Source organism: Pelophylax lessonae (genome assembly GCF_965119305.1).
Source record: "Pelophylax lessonae genome assembly, chromosome: 7".
In the NCBI taxonomy this organism is placed as follows: Eukaryota; Metazoa; Chordata; class Amphibia; order Anura; family Ranidae; genus Pelophylax; species Pelophylax lessonae.
The window spans coordinates 185,232,290-185,247,412 of NC_138774.1; the positions used below are offsets into that span (position 1 = coordinate 185,232,290).

Consider the following 15,123-nt stretch of genomic DNA (forward strand, 5'->3'; position numbering starts at 1 on the left):
ATAAATGCCAAAGTTATTAGTGCTTCATCCATCACTGGAAACACCATAGCAATAAAAGCTCCATGCCCCTTCTGACAAGCAAAATATTCTGGATTAAAGAATAATGTCCAAAGTTTGCAATGGGGAGTGGGGGGAGAGAGCCTATTGGCCACAGGAATGCCCTGATGTCCCCCCTGGCGCATTTCATCGCTGCTTTGGATGACTTCCTCCTCTTGTGCGCAGCAGCAATGAAACGTGTTGCAGGGACAGCAGAGCATTCATGTGGACCCTTGCCCCCCACCCCCTCCCTAAAAGTGGGGACAGAACCATATGAACCTTCCCTGTTAACTTTCAACAATAGCAAACATCGTAAATATGCAAAACAGTTAATTGTAAAGGTAATTCTAATTGAGAAACCAGGTACTCACAATGATCATGCGGCACACATGTCCTCTGCAGAGCTCTGAGTATGAGGAATAATGCATGTAGACCACCCAGCTGCCCACAAAAATGCCCAACCAGGCCAGAAAGAGGTACTTCACTTTGATGCCAGGAAGGCGAGACTGTGAAGAGAGAATGACAGGGTCAAAACAGAGCATATATTATAGCCAAGAAATATGTTTCTGCTTCATAAAGGAAATAATTAAAAATAACAATAATAAAAAAGCAATGAGAAGAAGATTAGCAAGAAAAACGATTAATACCATGTATCGATAAAACCTTCAGCAACTCAGCAGAAGTAAAAATATTTACCATGAAATTGTAATAAGCAAAGCAATATTTTCCCAAGCACAGCTGACTTCCTCTACAATAGAGAAATTCAGGCAATTCTCATTTGTAAGCCTCCTGTGGCCTAACATGGCAGTTTATACATAACAATGGCTGGCAGAATGAAAATATATCAATGCTGAATAACTCATTTCTGTTTTGGAACTTTTACATACTGGTACTAGTGACCTTTTTTCAATGAAGTCAGCCATTTCCTTTTTTACCTGTTTTGGTCTGTGGAGGAATAAGGTTTTTCCTTCATATACTGGAAAGCCAACCACCACAGTGGCAGGACGGGGCAGCAGGGCTGAGCTGGGAGTGTGAATATCATGCTGGGATGAAAATAGCCATCAATTTACGCTCTCAGATCGCAGTCCGAAGGTCACCAGTCATGGAAGATATGTTTCATGCTGAGAATTTATCTGAGTGATGCATAACTACAGTGGGCAATAGTAGTCTTGTAGCAGACGGGTAAAACTCTGACAAGGAATAAATATCATGCCAGTCTGTTCAGCAAAGAAAGGCAGAAAGCAATGGTGATAGACAAAGTGCAGTAACCCACAGTGGTCACAAATAAAACACATATGTAATTAGTAGGGATGAGGTTCGAGGCAAAGCATGTATGTTCCAGGTTTGTGGTCCCAGTGAATTTATGGTGAAACTTGTTGGACCAAATTCTTTGTAAACATAGTACACTGCCTATGATCTTTGGTCAGCTGGCTTAGAATGGCCAATAATCAGAGCTTTATGTGCAAGCCCCCCACTAGAAAGGTGGGTTCCCAGCACCCAATTGTCAATGTGTATACAGTTGGAAAAGTTCAGGGAGAGCTGACAGTCTGTGTAGGAAGAGTTAGTAGCTACAGTATATGATGCTATACAGTGCTGCTTATTGCAGTGTTGTGGGTTACATATGTGTGTGTACTCCCTATAGCCATAGCCCCAAAAACTGGCAATAGGTGTCCTTGGAATTATTTGATCATATTATCACTGACTTGCTGCAGGAGGGAAGTAAAGCCATGGTAAAGTACCAGTCGTTTGGGTACCACACACATGGGGAAGCCCATGACTGCACCAGAAAGCCACATGGGAATAGTACCTCAGTTAACTAATAGAGTAAGCAGCAAAAGGCTTGCACTGCACTCCTACCCCCCCCCCCCCCCCCCGATCCTCACTTTCTGCATCCATCCCCCTTCCCCCAAAACATTCGCCTTGCATGCACCACAACATTTGCAGCCTTTAGTGGCAAAGAGGCAAGTCTCACAAGAGGTTTCAGAGGCTTAGGATTGTCAAGAAGAAAAGAGGCTCATGGGTCCAAGCTGTGAAGGGTAACATGAAGGCTTGAACCTCTACATCTACCCTGTCATCTCCAGCAGCATCCCTCCCAAGGCAGGTGTCACTACTACAGCTGCCAGATCCGAGGAAAAAAATGTCCCCTAATCACTCAGTGCCCGATGTCTTAATGGCAGCATGACAAAACTGCTGGGATTGTAGCTTATTTCTTTCTAGCTTCTGCAATTAGCCCCCTATCTAAGAGATTATGGCCTGTACTACACCACAGTGGCATGTACCCAGCCTCCATTTATTTGCCCCGAAGGCCATTCCTGCTCTCCACCAACATTTTGTGTCTGCAGCAGGATACACATGACCACAGACCCTTTTTCCAGTAAGGATGGGCAGGGACACTATATATCCTTCATGACACACTGGGTCAATCTTCTGGCAGCTGGGAAGAATGGAGCACACTGCTGGAGCAGATGGTGCTGCCACATATCTTGTATAATGGTGACAGAGAAGTCACCTCTACCCCCTCCTCCTCACTGGCCTCACTCTCCAAATCTCTGAACCAGCAATCCCCTTCAAGTTCCCCACAGCAAATTAAACATCCCAGACTAAATGCGGCCATGCTATTGCAGATTGTATACTCCAAAAAGAAAATTGCGATGCTGAGCACCCTGCTCCTGCGCTCAGAACCAGGTTCTCAGGCTGCCTCTATCCCAGAACTCACACTTGGCATCCACTATGGCTAAGCTTTGCTGCCCTCTACGACCGGGGTGGTCGACAAAACACTGCAAATAAGAACAAAGAAAAGGGCGCACCAGCCTAGCGCATTATCCTCAGTGGGCTTTTATTGAAAAAGTAAAAATAAACTACTCACAAACATGCGAGGAGGAAGAGGCACGGCCTCGAAACGTGTTAGCCCTTCATCTTCACGAGACATTGGACTTACAATAAGGACGTTGCTCTATGGAATTGATATGCTGGAATTTATCGCATGTTTGTTAGTAGTTTATTTTTACTTTTTCAATAAAAGCCCACTGAGGATAATGTGCTAGGCTGGTGCGCCCTTTTCTTTGTTCTTATTTGCAGTATTGCAGATTGTATGTCTGAAAGACAGGAGCCACATTGGGCTAGGACTGGTGGCAGTTCCTCAGGCTCAGGTCAAGAGGTGGTTAACACCACTCCATCTTCAGCCAGGCATGGTTGGGTGTGACAACAGCACTAACCCTGCTGGCTGCCTTTTGCCAGGGAAAAATCAGACATGTACCTCCTTGGCATGTTGTCCTCAACCTAGTGGTGCAGTAATTCATAATTGAGTTCCCTGACTTCCAGGAGGTCCATCCTCAGGCCAGAAGTATTTGTGGCCACTTTAGGTAGTCATTTCTGGCCAGTGTTTTCGCAGAGATGCAGCGCTAACATCAGCAGCCTGCCAACCACCTCACCAGTGACACCACCCGCACGGTGGAACACAGGATTATTCTTGCTGCAAATGTTGCATCAGTAGCAGTGCCCCATCAATGAGAACCTGAGAGATAATGGCACGAGGAAAGGTTTTAGGGAAATAGGGTTCTTTTTACTGTGCCATTATCTATCATTCAGGATGCGTTGATAATTTTGGGACCTATTGAAAGAACAGCCGAAATGGTGATCTGTGACTAGGAGGGGATTAGTAATACAATCACTCTTGTGTTCCGCTTGGAGAACTCATTCGATGACATGTTAGACTTGGCACTGAAGGCTCAGTAGCAGGATTAAAATGAGGACTTGGTGCTGTCTCAGGGCTAGCAGAATGCTTTGCCTACTCTCTCTATCCTTTGGATAGGGCGACATTGTTGAGGACATTCCTCAGCAACACCATGGACTTGGGGTCCTCTGTTGCAAGCAATTTTTGGCAAATTTATGCCAGGAATCAGGGTTAATAAAGAGGGTGGCTACTTTATACCAATACAAAGGTAAAATTGAGGAACAGTGGTGGATTATCAGAGTATTTTAAAAGGCCTGTCCCTGCTAATGCAGTTACTCTCAGAAGTGATGATCACTTGGACCATGGGTGTCCAGACTAGACCACTGGCCAGAGCTTGTACAGTATGCACTGGGGCTTCTGACTTACCTTGAAACCAGTGTTCTGTCTTAACCTCCCTGGCGGTATGATTCTTTTGGATTTTAGGTGCTGAAAGCGGTACCATTATTTTGCATGTAATTCTTGTGAATGAGCAGCCCAAACCAACTGCATACATTTATTATATATATCATATATATATATATATATGTATGTATACATATATTATGTATACATATATTATATATATATATATATATATATATATATATACGTATAAATATATATATATATATATATATATATATATATATATATATATATATAATGTATACAGTTGGTTTGGGCTGCTCATTCACAAGAATTACGTATATATATATATATATATATATATATATATACGTGTATATATACAGTGGGTACGGAAAGTATTCAGACCTCCTTAAATTTTTTTTCCTAAGGCCACTGTGCTCTTAGGAACCTTAAGTGCAGCAGAAATCTTTTTGTAACCTTGGCCAGATCTGTGCCTTGCCACAATTCTGTCTCTGAGCTCTTCAGGCAGTTCCTTTGACCTCATGATTCTCATCTGCTCTGACATGCATTGTGATCTGGAAGGTCTTATATAGACAGGTGTGTGGCTTTCCTAATCAAGTCCAATCAGTATAATCAAACACAGCTGGACTCAAATGAAGGTGTAGAACCATCTCAAGGATGATCAGAAGAAATGGAAAGCACCTAAGTTAAATATATGAGTGTCACAGCAAAGGGTCTGAATACTTAGGACCATGTGATATTTCAGTTTTTCTTTTTTAATAAATCTGCAACAATGTCAACAATTCTGTGTTTTTCTGTCAGTATGTGGTGCTATGTGTACATTCATGAGGAAGAAGAATGAACTTAAATGATTTTAGCAAATGGCTGCAATATAACAAAGAGTGAAAAATTTAAGGGGGTCTGAATACTTTCTGTACCCACTGTATATATATATATATTTACATAAAAAGTACAGTAAAACAGCAGGAAAGGGCACTGGGGGGCAATGTAATGTGATTTTTCTTTATTTTGAATGGTATCAGTGTGTTTGGTGTGTTTTACATTTGAATTTGCCGCCGGTTCCACCCCCCTGCGGACATCACGACGCCGGAGACGGAAGCCGGGGCTCGCAGACGATCGGGAGGAAGCTCCGCCGCCGCATACCGCCCGCATTCTTCGCTGGATCCCGGAGAAAAGGTAAGTAAAACCTCTACCAGGATCCAGCGATCTTCCTAGCGCTACCCCGAGTGTGACTCGGGGTTACCGCTTTTGGCTCTAAAATCTAACCCCGAGTCACGCTCGGGAATACCGCTAGGAAGGTTAAAAGGCCTGGCAATGCAGCAGGATGCTTTATTATGGCAAGGCCACTCTGCCTGTCCCACTAACTGATTTTCATTAAATGGAACCTTGGATTACTAATGACTACTAAACCACTGCTACTGATGCAACAGAATAAACCTTTAATTGTTACCCCCACCCCCAAAATAAAATTATATGTGCATTCATTATTAGCTCTTGTCACTTCTCCTAGCCCATTCCATTGTTTTAACACTGTCAAGGCACCACACTGTTTTTTCAGCTAGACCCCAGCGGCAAAATTTCTATTTGTTGCAGCAGGGATCTTTCCTTTCTTCCTTCCAGGGATCTTTCCTTTCTTCCTTCCAGTGACTACAGGAGCTGTGACAAACTTAATTCCTTGCTGGTACTCTTGCAGCGGACGTGGCATCCCCCACACTACTCCCCACAGTGATCGAGCCTGAGCGGCACACTAATAAACCATGGGCCCCTCTGACAGAAGCCAGCCAAACAACCCTGATATGCCCTGATCACGTGCATGCTAGCACATTATGCCTTTGCCTTGCAGGGTTTTTTTTTTAAATGCCCCAGTTTGCTACCGCTTTATTGCAATGAAATTGAAATTTTAATGGTTTCAGATCATTTTTATTATAAGGCCTCGTGTACACAGGCACAACTAAGTATACGCCTGTGTGAGGGCGGTGTTTTCCCGCACAGGTATTCCATGCATCCCTGTGCAGGCTGTCCTGACAGCCACTGCTCCCAATCTGACATCCATTTGGGTACGGGTATGTGCAGGTCCCTAAATGAGAAGCACTCGCACCCACAAGGGTATCAGATTGGAAGCAGCAGCTGTGTCCATGCAGCTGCTTCATCCCAATTGACATGAATGGGACAGCAGGTGTTCTGTGCATCCCCGTGCGGGCAAACATGACGCTCTCACGGCCATGCACTTCAGTACGTGTGAGCAAGGCCTACTTTTTTTATTTTAAACTTTTGTTTTAACTTTTTTTTATAGCCTTTTTATTATTTAGATAGATTCATTATTATGCAAATAAACATTTATTAAAGGCTGCATCCATGACTCTAGTTCTAGAGAGCATTCTGGGTATTTTGAAATGAGATAGCATAGCAGTAGCCCTATTCTGAGAGTCGGAAAGATGAGATGACCATTATGTGTAAATTGTGCTGTCAGTCAGCAGGACACCAAGACACTTGGCTTGTGGAGGTGTCAGACACTGGGCTGGCTGGTCATCCATTGCAATGGAAGGTGTCATATTGAGAGCTTCACATCCCATTGTCCGATAAGACTGGTTGAGCGCTTTAATAAGCACAATAACAAATATAATCAAAAGACAGCTTTTAGCACATTCCATTACAGATGAGCCTTCGCAGAGTACAGAATATTCTGCATACAAGCCCGTCATGGCAAAGCCGTTTAATTTTCTGCCGTTTAAATAATGAAGAATTGTGATTAAATTGTCTGCGGCGCGCATCTTTCTCCCGGAGCAGGTCGAAGATTCTGCGCTTAAATGTGAACCTGGCAGGCATTCTACGGAGCTGAGATATTATGTGATGGGAGGTTAAAATGTATATTTATCGGAAAAGGCCCTGGGCAGCCCATGCTGTTTCCATGGTAACTGCTGGAACCAGCGATTAAAGGGGAACAAATTAACATTGGGAGAGATAAATAGAAGGCATCATTACAGCTGGGATTATAGCTGTAGTCAGGAAGTCAAGGTGTCCAATTCATTCTATCTATCTATCTATCTATCTATCTATCTATCTATCTATCTATCTATCTATCTATCTATCTATCTATCTATCTATCTATCTATCTATCTATCTATCTATCTATCTATCTATCTATCTATCTATCTATCTATCTATCTATCTATCTACCTGTCTGTGTGTCTGACTGTCTACAGTGTTTCCCTGAAAATAAGACCTATTGTGATTTTCGGGGAGGGCTGAAATATAACCCCTACCCCAAAAATAAGCCCTAGTTTAAAGTAGTTGTAGAATCCACTCTATCACAGTATTATATCATGTCCAATGTGTGTGTTTCTGTAATATTATTGTGCCAAATACCTTCGGTACAGTGCCGCTCGGCAATCAGCTGACCTCCCGCTCCTCTCCTCCTCTTCTCCCGGCTGTCAGCTGGGGATCCAGGCCCCTCCCTCAGCAGAGCTCGGAGCAGAGAAGTGAGCTCCAGCGGGTCACGGAAGCGCCCAACGGCGCTGTAACGAAGGTATTTGGCACAATTATATTACAGACACACATACATTGGACATGATATAATACTGTGATAGAATGGATTTTAGGATTTTACAACCAGTTTTACTCGGTTCACATTGGGGATTCTGACAGGGAGGGAAGGAGAGGGGGAGAGAGGACAGCACAATACATGATAAGACCTACCTTGAAAATAAGCCCTACTGTGTCTTTTGGTGCCACTATTAATATAAAACCCGGTCTTATTTTCGGGGAAACACAATTATCTATCTATCTATCTATCTATCTATCTATCTATCTATCTATCTATCTATCTATCTATCTATCTATCTATCTATCTATCTATCTATCTATCTATCTATCTATCTATCTATCTACAGTGTCTTGAAAAAGTATGCACCCCCTTGACTTTTTACCTATTTTGTTACATTACAGCCTTAAGTTTAATGTTTTGTTAATCTGAATTTTATGTGATGGATCAGAACACAATAGTCTAAGTTGGTGAAGTGAAATGAGAAAAATATATACATAAAACTATTTTTTAGAAATAGAAAACAGAAAATTGGCATGTGCGTATATATATTCACCCCCTTTGTTATGAAGCCCATAAAAAGCTCTGGTGCGACCAATTACCTTCAGAAATCACATAATTAGTGAAATGATGTCCACCTGTGTGCAATCTAAGTGTCACGTGATCTGTCAATACATATGCACACCTTTTTTGAAAGGCTCCAGAGGCTGCAACACCTAAGCAAGAGGCACCACTAACCAAACACTGCCATGAAGACCATGGAACTCTCCAAACAAGTAAGGGACAATGTTGTTGAGAAGTACAAGTCAGGGTTAGGTTATAAAAAAAATATCCAAATCTTTGATGACCCCCAGGCTTACCATCAAATCTATCATAACCAAATAGAAAGACCAAGGCACAACTGGAAACCTGCTATGAGATGGCCGCCCACCAAAACTCATGGATCGGACATGGAGGGCAATAAGCAGAGAGGCAGCACAGAGACCTAAGGTAACCCTGGAGGAGCTGCAGAGTTCCACAGCAGAGACTGGAGTATCTGTACATAGGACGACATTAAGCTGTATGCTCCATAGAGTTGGGCTTTATGGCAGAGTGGCCAGAAGAAAGTCATTACTTTCAGCAAAAAAACAAAATGGCACGTTTTACGTTTGGGAAAAGGCATGTGCGAGATTCCTAAAATGTATGGAGGAAGGTGCTCTGGTCTGATGAGATAAAATTGAATTTTCAGCCATCAAAGAAAACACTATGTCTGGCGCAAACCCAACACATCACATCACCTAAAGAACACCATCTGCACAGTGAAACATGGTGGTGGCTGCATCATGCTGTGAGGATGTTTTTTATCAGCCAGGACTGGGAAACTGGTCGGAGTTGAGGGAAAGAAGGATTGGTGCTAAATACAGGGATATTCTTGAGCAAAACCTGTACCACTCTGTGCATGATTTGAGGCTAGGACAGAGCTTCACCCAGCAGGACAATGACCCCGAACACACTGCTAAAGCAACAATTGAGTGGTTTAAGGGAAAACCTGTACATGTGTTGGAATGGCCTAGTCAAAGCCCAGACCTTAATCCAATAGAAAATCTGTGGTCAGACTTAAAGATTGCTGTTCACAAGCGCAAACCATCCAACTTGAAGGAGCTGGAGCAGTTCTGCGAGGAGGAATGGGCAAAAATCCCAGTGGTAAAATGTGGCAAGCTCATAGAAACTTATCCAAAGAGACTTGGAGCTGTGATTGCCGCAAAAATTGGCTCTACAAAGTATTGACTTTAGGGGGGTGAATAGTTATGCACATTGACTTTTTCTGTTATTTTGTCCTATTTGTTGTTTGCTTCACAATAAAATAAAAAAAATAAAAAAAAAAAAAACATCTTCAAAGTTGTGGGCATGTTCTGTAAATTAAATGATGCAAATGCTCAAACAATCCATGTTAATTCCAGGTTGTGAGGCAACAAAACACGACAAATGCCAAGGGGAGTGAATACTTTTGCAAGGCACTTCTATCTATCTATCTATCTATCTATCTATCTATCTATCTATCTATCTATCTATCTATCTATCTATCTATCTATCTATCTATCTATCTATCTATCTATCTATCTATCTATCTATCTATCTATCCATCTATCTTTTAGTCTAGTTATGTATTTTAAGTAGCATTAGTATACCTGTTTGAAATATTTTTATTATTTTCTGTGATTCCCCACACAGTAGAAATCTGGCTGAGAATGGGAGGTTCTATGCCATGAGCTACACAGTGCGAGTTCAGGTGGCTAGCAGTACGATGAAAATAAGAACAGAGAATACATTAGTGCTGTAAATATCCCAATTCGCAGTCCAATGAGCTGCCAGGAGATACAGGAAATTTTCTGTCTGTATTAATAAATGGTGATATTGACCTCCGCATTGGGAAGGGGATGTGTAATCACAAGACTAGCTAAACAGAATAAAAATATTTTGGTAGGTAAAGCAATTCACATGCGTATGGTTTTACTGTGTTTAGGTACTTGGAGGTTGTTCCACTTTAATATGAATTACGGAATCTGTTGTAGCTGCATTCCTACCACCTCCTTACATAGGCTTCTGGACGTCTTTGTCTTTTGGTAAAAGGACTGAGCCTTGGGCAACCTCTCCTCCCTAGCCAAGAAACAGGAATGGGACTACATCATAGCTGGTTATATGTGGCTTGCACATTCAAGTGGCTTAGTAACTGGTGTTCCCGAGTGAATTTACACAATAGGGTGACCTGTAGGGTGATACAGCAATGGCTGGATAGAAAAGACAGCCCCTGGGGAGACAAGAACATTATGACTATGATAGGTTTGCAAAAATAAATTCAGCAATTTTCTACTGATATTAGGATCCAATAAAGATGAAACATCACCCCTTGAGGAGCAGCCACAGCCTTGTCAAATCCGAAACACATACAGGAATTAAACCCATTTTTGCATTAACATATCATATAACTTTCAGCTAATGAATGGGCTTAAAGCAACAACTAACTTTACACAGATAAGAAAACTCCATCCATTTCTACCATTACAGACTGTAACCCCTCAATCAAAGCTGAGGCAGTATGTAGGCTGCCAATCCTGCGCCTGGAGTTCCCATTTAATATCTAGTTGACATTCATCATGTTATCAATGCTTACATTACAAATCACAGTATATAGTCTCCATTTAGGATAAGCTAATTACAACTTTGTTCCTTGGTTTGGAATTGAAGTAAGAACACATAATTCCTTCTGAACATTTGCCTAAACTTTTTAAAATTTAAATAAAGGTTTAGAGCATCTGTTAGGATCGGTTTGCTATCTCTGACCCTGTTTAAGTGATTCTTCTTTTATTTCTGCTCTACTGGCACCTTGCTACTCTCTACCAGTATTCAGCCCAAAGGCAAACCTTCAATACATGAATAAGCAAAAACCAAATTAGTAAAATATTGCTACACATGTTGTCACATGTTGCTACATGAGTTAAACAATTTTTTGACACACAGGTTGTCACTGTCACAGGAAATTAAAGAAAATCCCCATCCCACTTGGGGTCCAGACAGCAATAAAAACATTTAACATCCTGTCCTCTACTGTTGACCACAGTTGGTATAGAAGGATGCATGGCCAACAGATGCATTGTAGAGTTGGACAAATGGTTCAGGTCGAGCAAAAGTTCGGCCCGAACATTGCCTGTTCGCCCATTCGGCGAACACCTGAATTTGCGGGGCATTTGGCAGGATGTTCACACCGCCAAGCGCCCCACAATGCACAGTGCATTTTAAGCCCTGACTGGGCAAAGCTTTGCTCAATCAGGGCATAGTGAATAGCTGGTTGTTAAGGAGCAGGCCGGGAAGCTGGCCGCTGTGTCCTTTACAACAGATGAGTCATCAGCTGTCAATGGGCTTCCCCACTGACAGTTAAATAAAAAAAAAGAAAAAACATAGAAAAATGTTTAAAAAAACGGCGTGGGGGTCCCCCTCCAAACCATACTAGATCCTAATCCCAGCATGCAGCCTGGTCCTTTTGGTCTGGTATGGATTTTAAGGCAAATCCCACGCAAAAATTAAAAAAAGAATGTCTGGGGCACCCCCCAAAATCCATACTAGACTCTTATCCGAGCATGCAGCCTGGCAGGCTGGGAATAGGGGGGGACGAGCGAGTGCCCCCCCTCCCGAGCCATACCAGGCCACATGTTCTCAACATGGGGGTCACTTTGGGGAAGGGGGGGCAAGGACCTCTTCCCAACAACCCTAGGCTGTGGTTGTGGGGTTCTGTGGGCAGGAAGATTTTGGAATCTGGAAGTCCCCTTTAACAAGAGGGCCCCCAGATCCCGGCCCCCCACTATGTGACAATTCTTTTAATAAAAATAAGAAAAAAATGTCCCCCGATGTAGGTCCATTGTCAATCATGACACCCTTGTACCTAAAATAAAAAAGCTAATTGCCGTGTGCCTGCTTCGCCATCTAACAGTTCTTAAATAGGTAATGGGCATGTACCAATCAGTGACATCACACGGGGCGGTGCCACCAGGTGATGTTGTCAGCTGGCTCCGCCCCTTGCCTATTTAAGAACTGTCAGATGGCAGGGCAGGCACACAGGGGTTAGCCTTTGTTGCAGGCGGGGTTTTTTTCTTGGGTCTGGCTGTGCCGCTGGCGTCATGATTGGCGATGGATCTACATCTGGGCACATTGTTTTTTTTTTATTTTTAATAAAGAAATTGTCAAAAACTGTGTGTGTGTTTTTATTTATTTTTTTTACACTTTTTTGGTGCATGGGTAGGGGTACGAGAGCCTGGATCTGGGGGGCTTGTTAACCACTTTACCACCGGAGGATTTTGCTGTCTTACGTCCAGGCCACTTTTTGCAATTTGGCACTGTGCAACTTTAACTGACAATTGCGCGGTCGTGCGACGCCGTACCCAAACAAAATTTACGTCCTTTTTTTTCCCACAAACAGAGCTTTCTTTTGGTGGTATTTGATCACCTGTGCGATTTTTACTTTTTGCGCTATAAACAAAAAAAGAGCGTACATTTTGAAAAAATAACAATATTTTTCACATTTTTTTATATGAAATTCCCCCAAAAAATGTAAAAATCTAAATTTTTTTAAATTTTTGGCCAATTTGTTTGCTGCTACTTATGTTTGGTAAAAAAAATCACAATAAGCGTATTTTGATTGGTTTGCGCAAAAGTTATTGCGTTTACTAACTAAGGGAAAGATTTCTGTCATTTTTGGTGTTTTTTTTTTTAACGAGTAATGGCGGCGATCTGCGTTTTTTTTTTTGCGGGACTGCGACATTGCGGCGGACAGATTGGACCCTTGACTGACATTTTTGACACTTTTGGGGGTACCAGTGACATTACTACAGTAATCAGTGCGATACATATGCACTGTTACTGTAAAAATTACACTGGCAGGGAAGGGGTTAATTTTATTGGAGAGGGAGGGGTTAATGTATGCCTGGTGCTTACTAACGTGTGTGGGGGGAGGTGACTGAGTGACACAGGGACAGATCGCAGGTTCAGCTATGCTGAACCCTGCAATCTGTCGCCGCTGCTCCTCCCCTGGCCCGACTCCCGCTGTGACTGAATACAGCAGGAGCGAGCCTCCGGCGGTGCCCGTGCGCCGCCCACAAGGGGAGGAGTCCAGCGACGTAGGTCTACGTCGCTGGACGTGGACTAACCACTTTGCCGCAGTAGAGCTCCAGTGAGCGGTCGGCAAGTGGTTAAAGGGGGCTTCCAGATTCCGATAAGCCCCCTGACCGCAGACCCTCACAACCACAGCCCAGGGTTGTCAGGAAGAGGCCCTTGTCACCATTAACATGGGGACAAGGTGCTTTGGGGTGGGGGTGGGGAGCAGAGCCACATTTTTGTATTGCCGGAAATGGTATTGTATTGCCTGCAATTTAAATGTAATTTTTTCCTTTATAAATGTCAGTTTTGCTGCAGCAGGTTCTATACATGGTACAGATGTGCCACTTTACAGGCAGACTAAGGGGACACCTCAGGCACTATATTTAAAGGAATTTTATATTTTTATTGTTTCACTTTATGGCATCATTAATATCACTGCTCCTGTAAAAACGATCATTTTGGAAAACAAAAATTGCATTGATACATGTCCCCCAGGGCAGTACCCAGTCCCCATGCCTTTTTTATGGCCAATAACTTGCATATAAGCCTTCAAAATGAGGACTTTTGATTTTTAAAATCCAGGTCCAATAGACTTTAATGGGGTTCGGGTCCGAACTTTTGCGATGTTTAAGCGTTCTGGCGTGAAATGAACCAGGGGGGTGTTCGGCCCAGCTTTACTGCATTGTTTAACCAGTTCAGTGTACTACTACAAGGCGGCACCTGTATGCCGGATCAGGTGTATATTTATGATACGGCTCTTGTGGGTAGGGCGCATGCATGCGTGCCGTCGGTGGCTCACACAGTTGGAGCCCAGAAGAGGGTACCGCAGACTTGATATCCACTGGCACCTGCCGATCGTTCGGTACAAAGGCAGTCTGCATATGTAAACAAGGTAGACTGCAGCTCTGTCAGTAGGGAAGGCATGTCCGATCGCTCGGTTCTCAGTGAAGAAGGACAGATGCAGCATAGGATTGATGCTGCATCGAATGAGGTAAGTATAAATGGGGAAAAAAAAAAGGCATCCTTTACTTCTCTTTTATGCGTTAGTACCTCTTGCTGCACCATACAATCGCAGTAGCTGTAGCAGAGCTCCAATACCCATCCTAGGTATCTCCGCTGTATAATCCTTGAAGGTGAGGAAGTACTAACATATCCAAGGCAAAATCCCCCCCCCCCCCCCCGGAACTGGATGACACACAGTTCTGGGAGTCAACAACAACTTTTATTCAGCCACAGCTGGCTTTTATATGATTCCCCATGCAAGGGGTTTCTTAAATCATTTTCCAGGGGCATTCCCCGCTAGACCTGAGAGGGGACTATGGACAAGTAAACATTTCACTGACTCAACCAACACAACACAACCAACACAAACAACATTCTACTTTCCCACCAGCAACTAATGGATAACAGTGATCCAATCAACCTGAGCCAATTAACTAGCAGACTTGCCGTCATCAAGCTCTTGAAGTACAATACATATTATTATAAGTGTAAACACATATCCACAGTAGACAATAGGTGAGTAAATCAGCGTAATTAACAATGTGTGGAAGACAGGTGGTTGAGCTGATGATATTAGCATCTGTTATGAGTCTGACTGTGTAGAGCAGTCCCCTATAGGCAATAGGCAGCTAGGCCTTTAACATGGATCCTTGAGATATATTGTTGACAGATATTACTGTCCCATTTGAAGTAATCCAAACCAACTTCTCAGTGTCCATTCCGCTACAGTAGCTTTCAGCCTCTCATTGTTATTATTACACAGGATTTTTGTAGCGGCAACAGTTTGCACAGTGCTTTACAATATGAGGGCAGA

General features: G+C 42.9%; 1 protein-coding gene across 1 annotated transcript in view; it reads right to left on the bottom strand.

The window, feature by feature from the left end:
- DIPK1B (divergent protein kinase domain 1B) overlaps positions 1-15,123 on the bottom strand; it is a 211,068-nt gene that overhangs the window by 143,512 nt on the left and 52,433 nt on the right. The window contains exon 2 of the mRNA XM_082262985.1: positions 408-542. Within this exon, the coding sequence (XP_082119111.1) occupies positions 408-542 (135 nt within the window). The remainder of the gene's footprint in view (positions 1-407; positions 543-15,123) is intronic.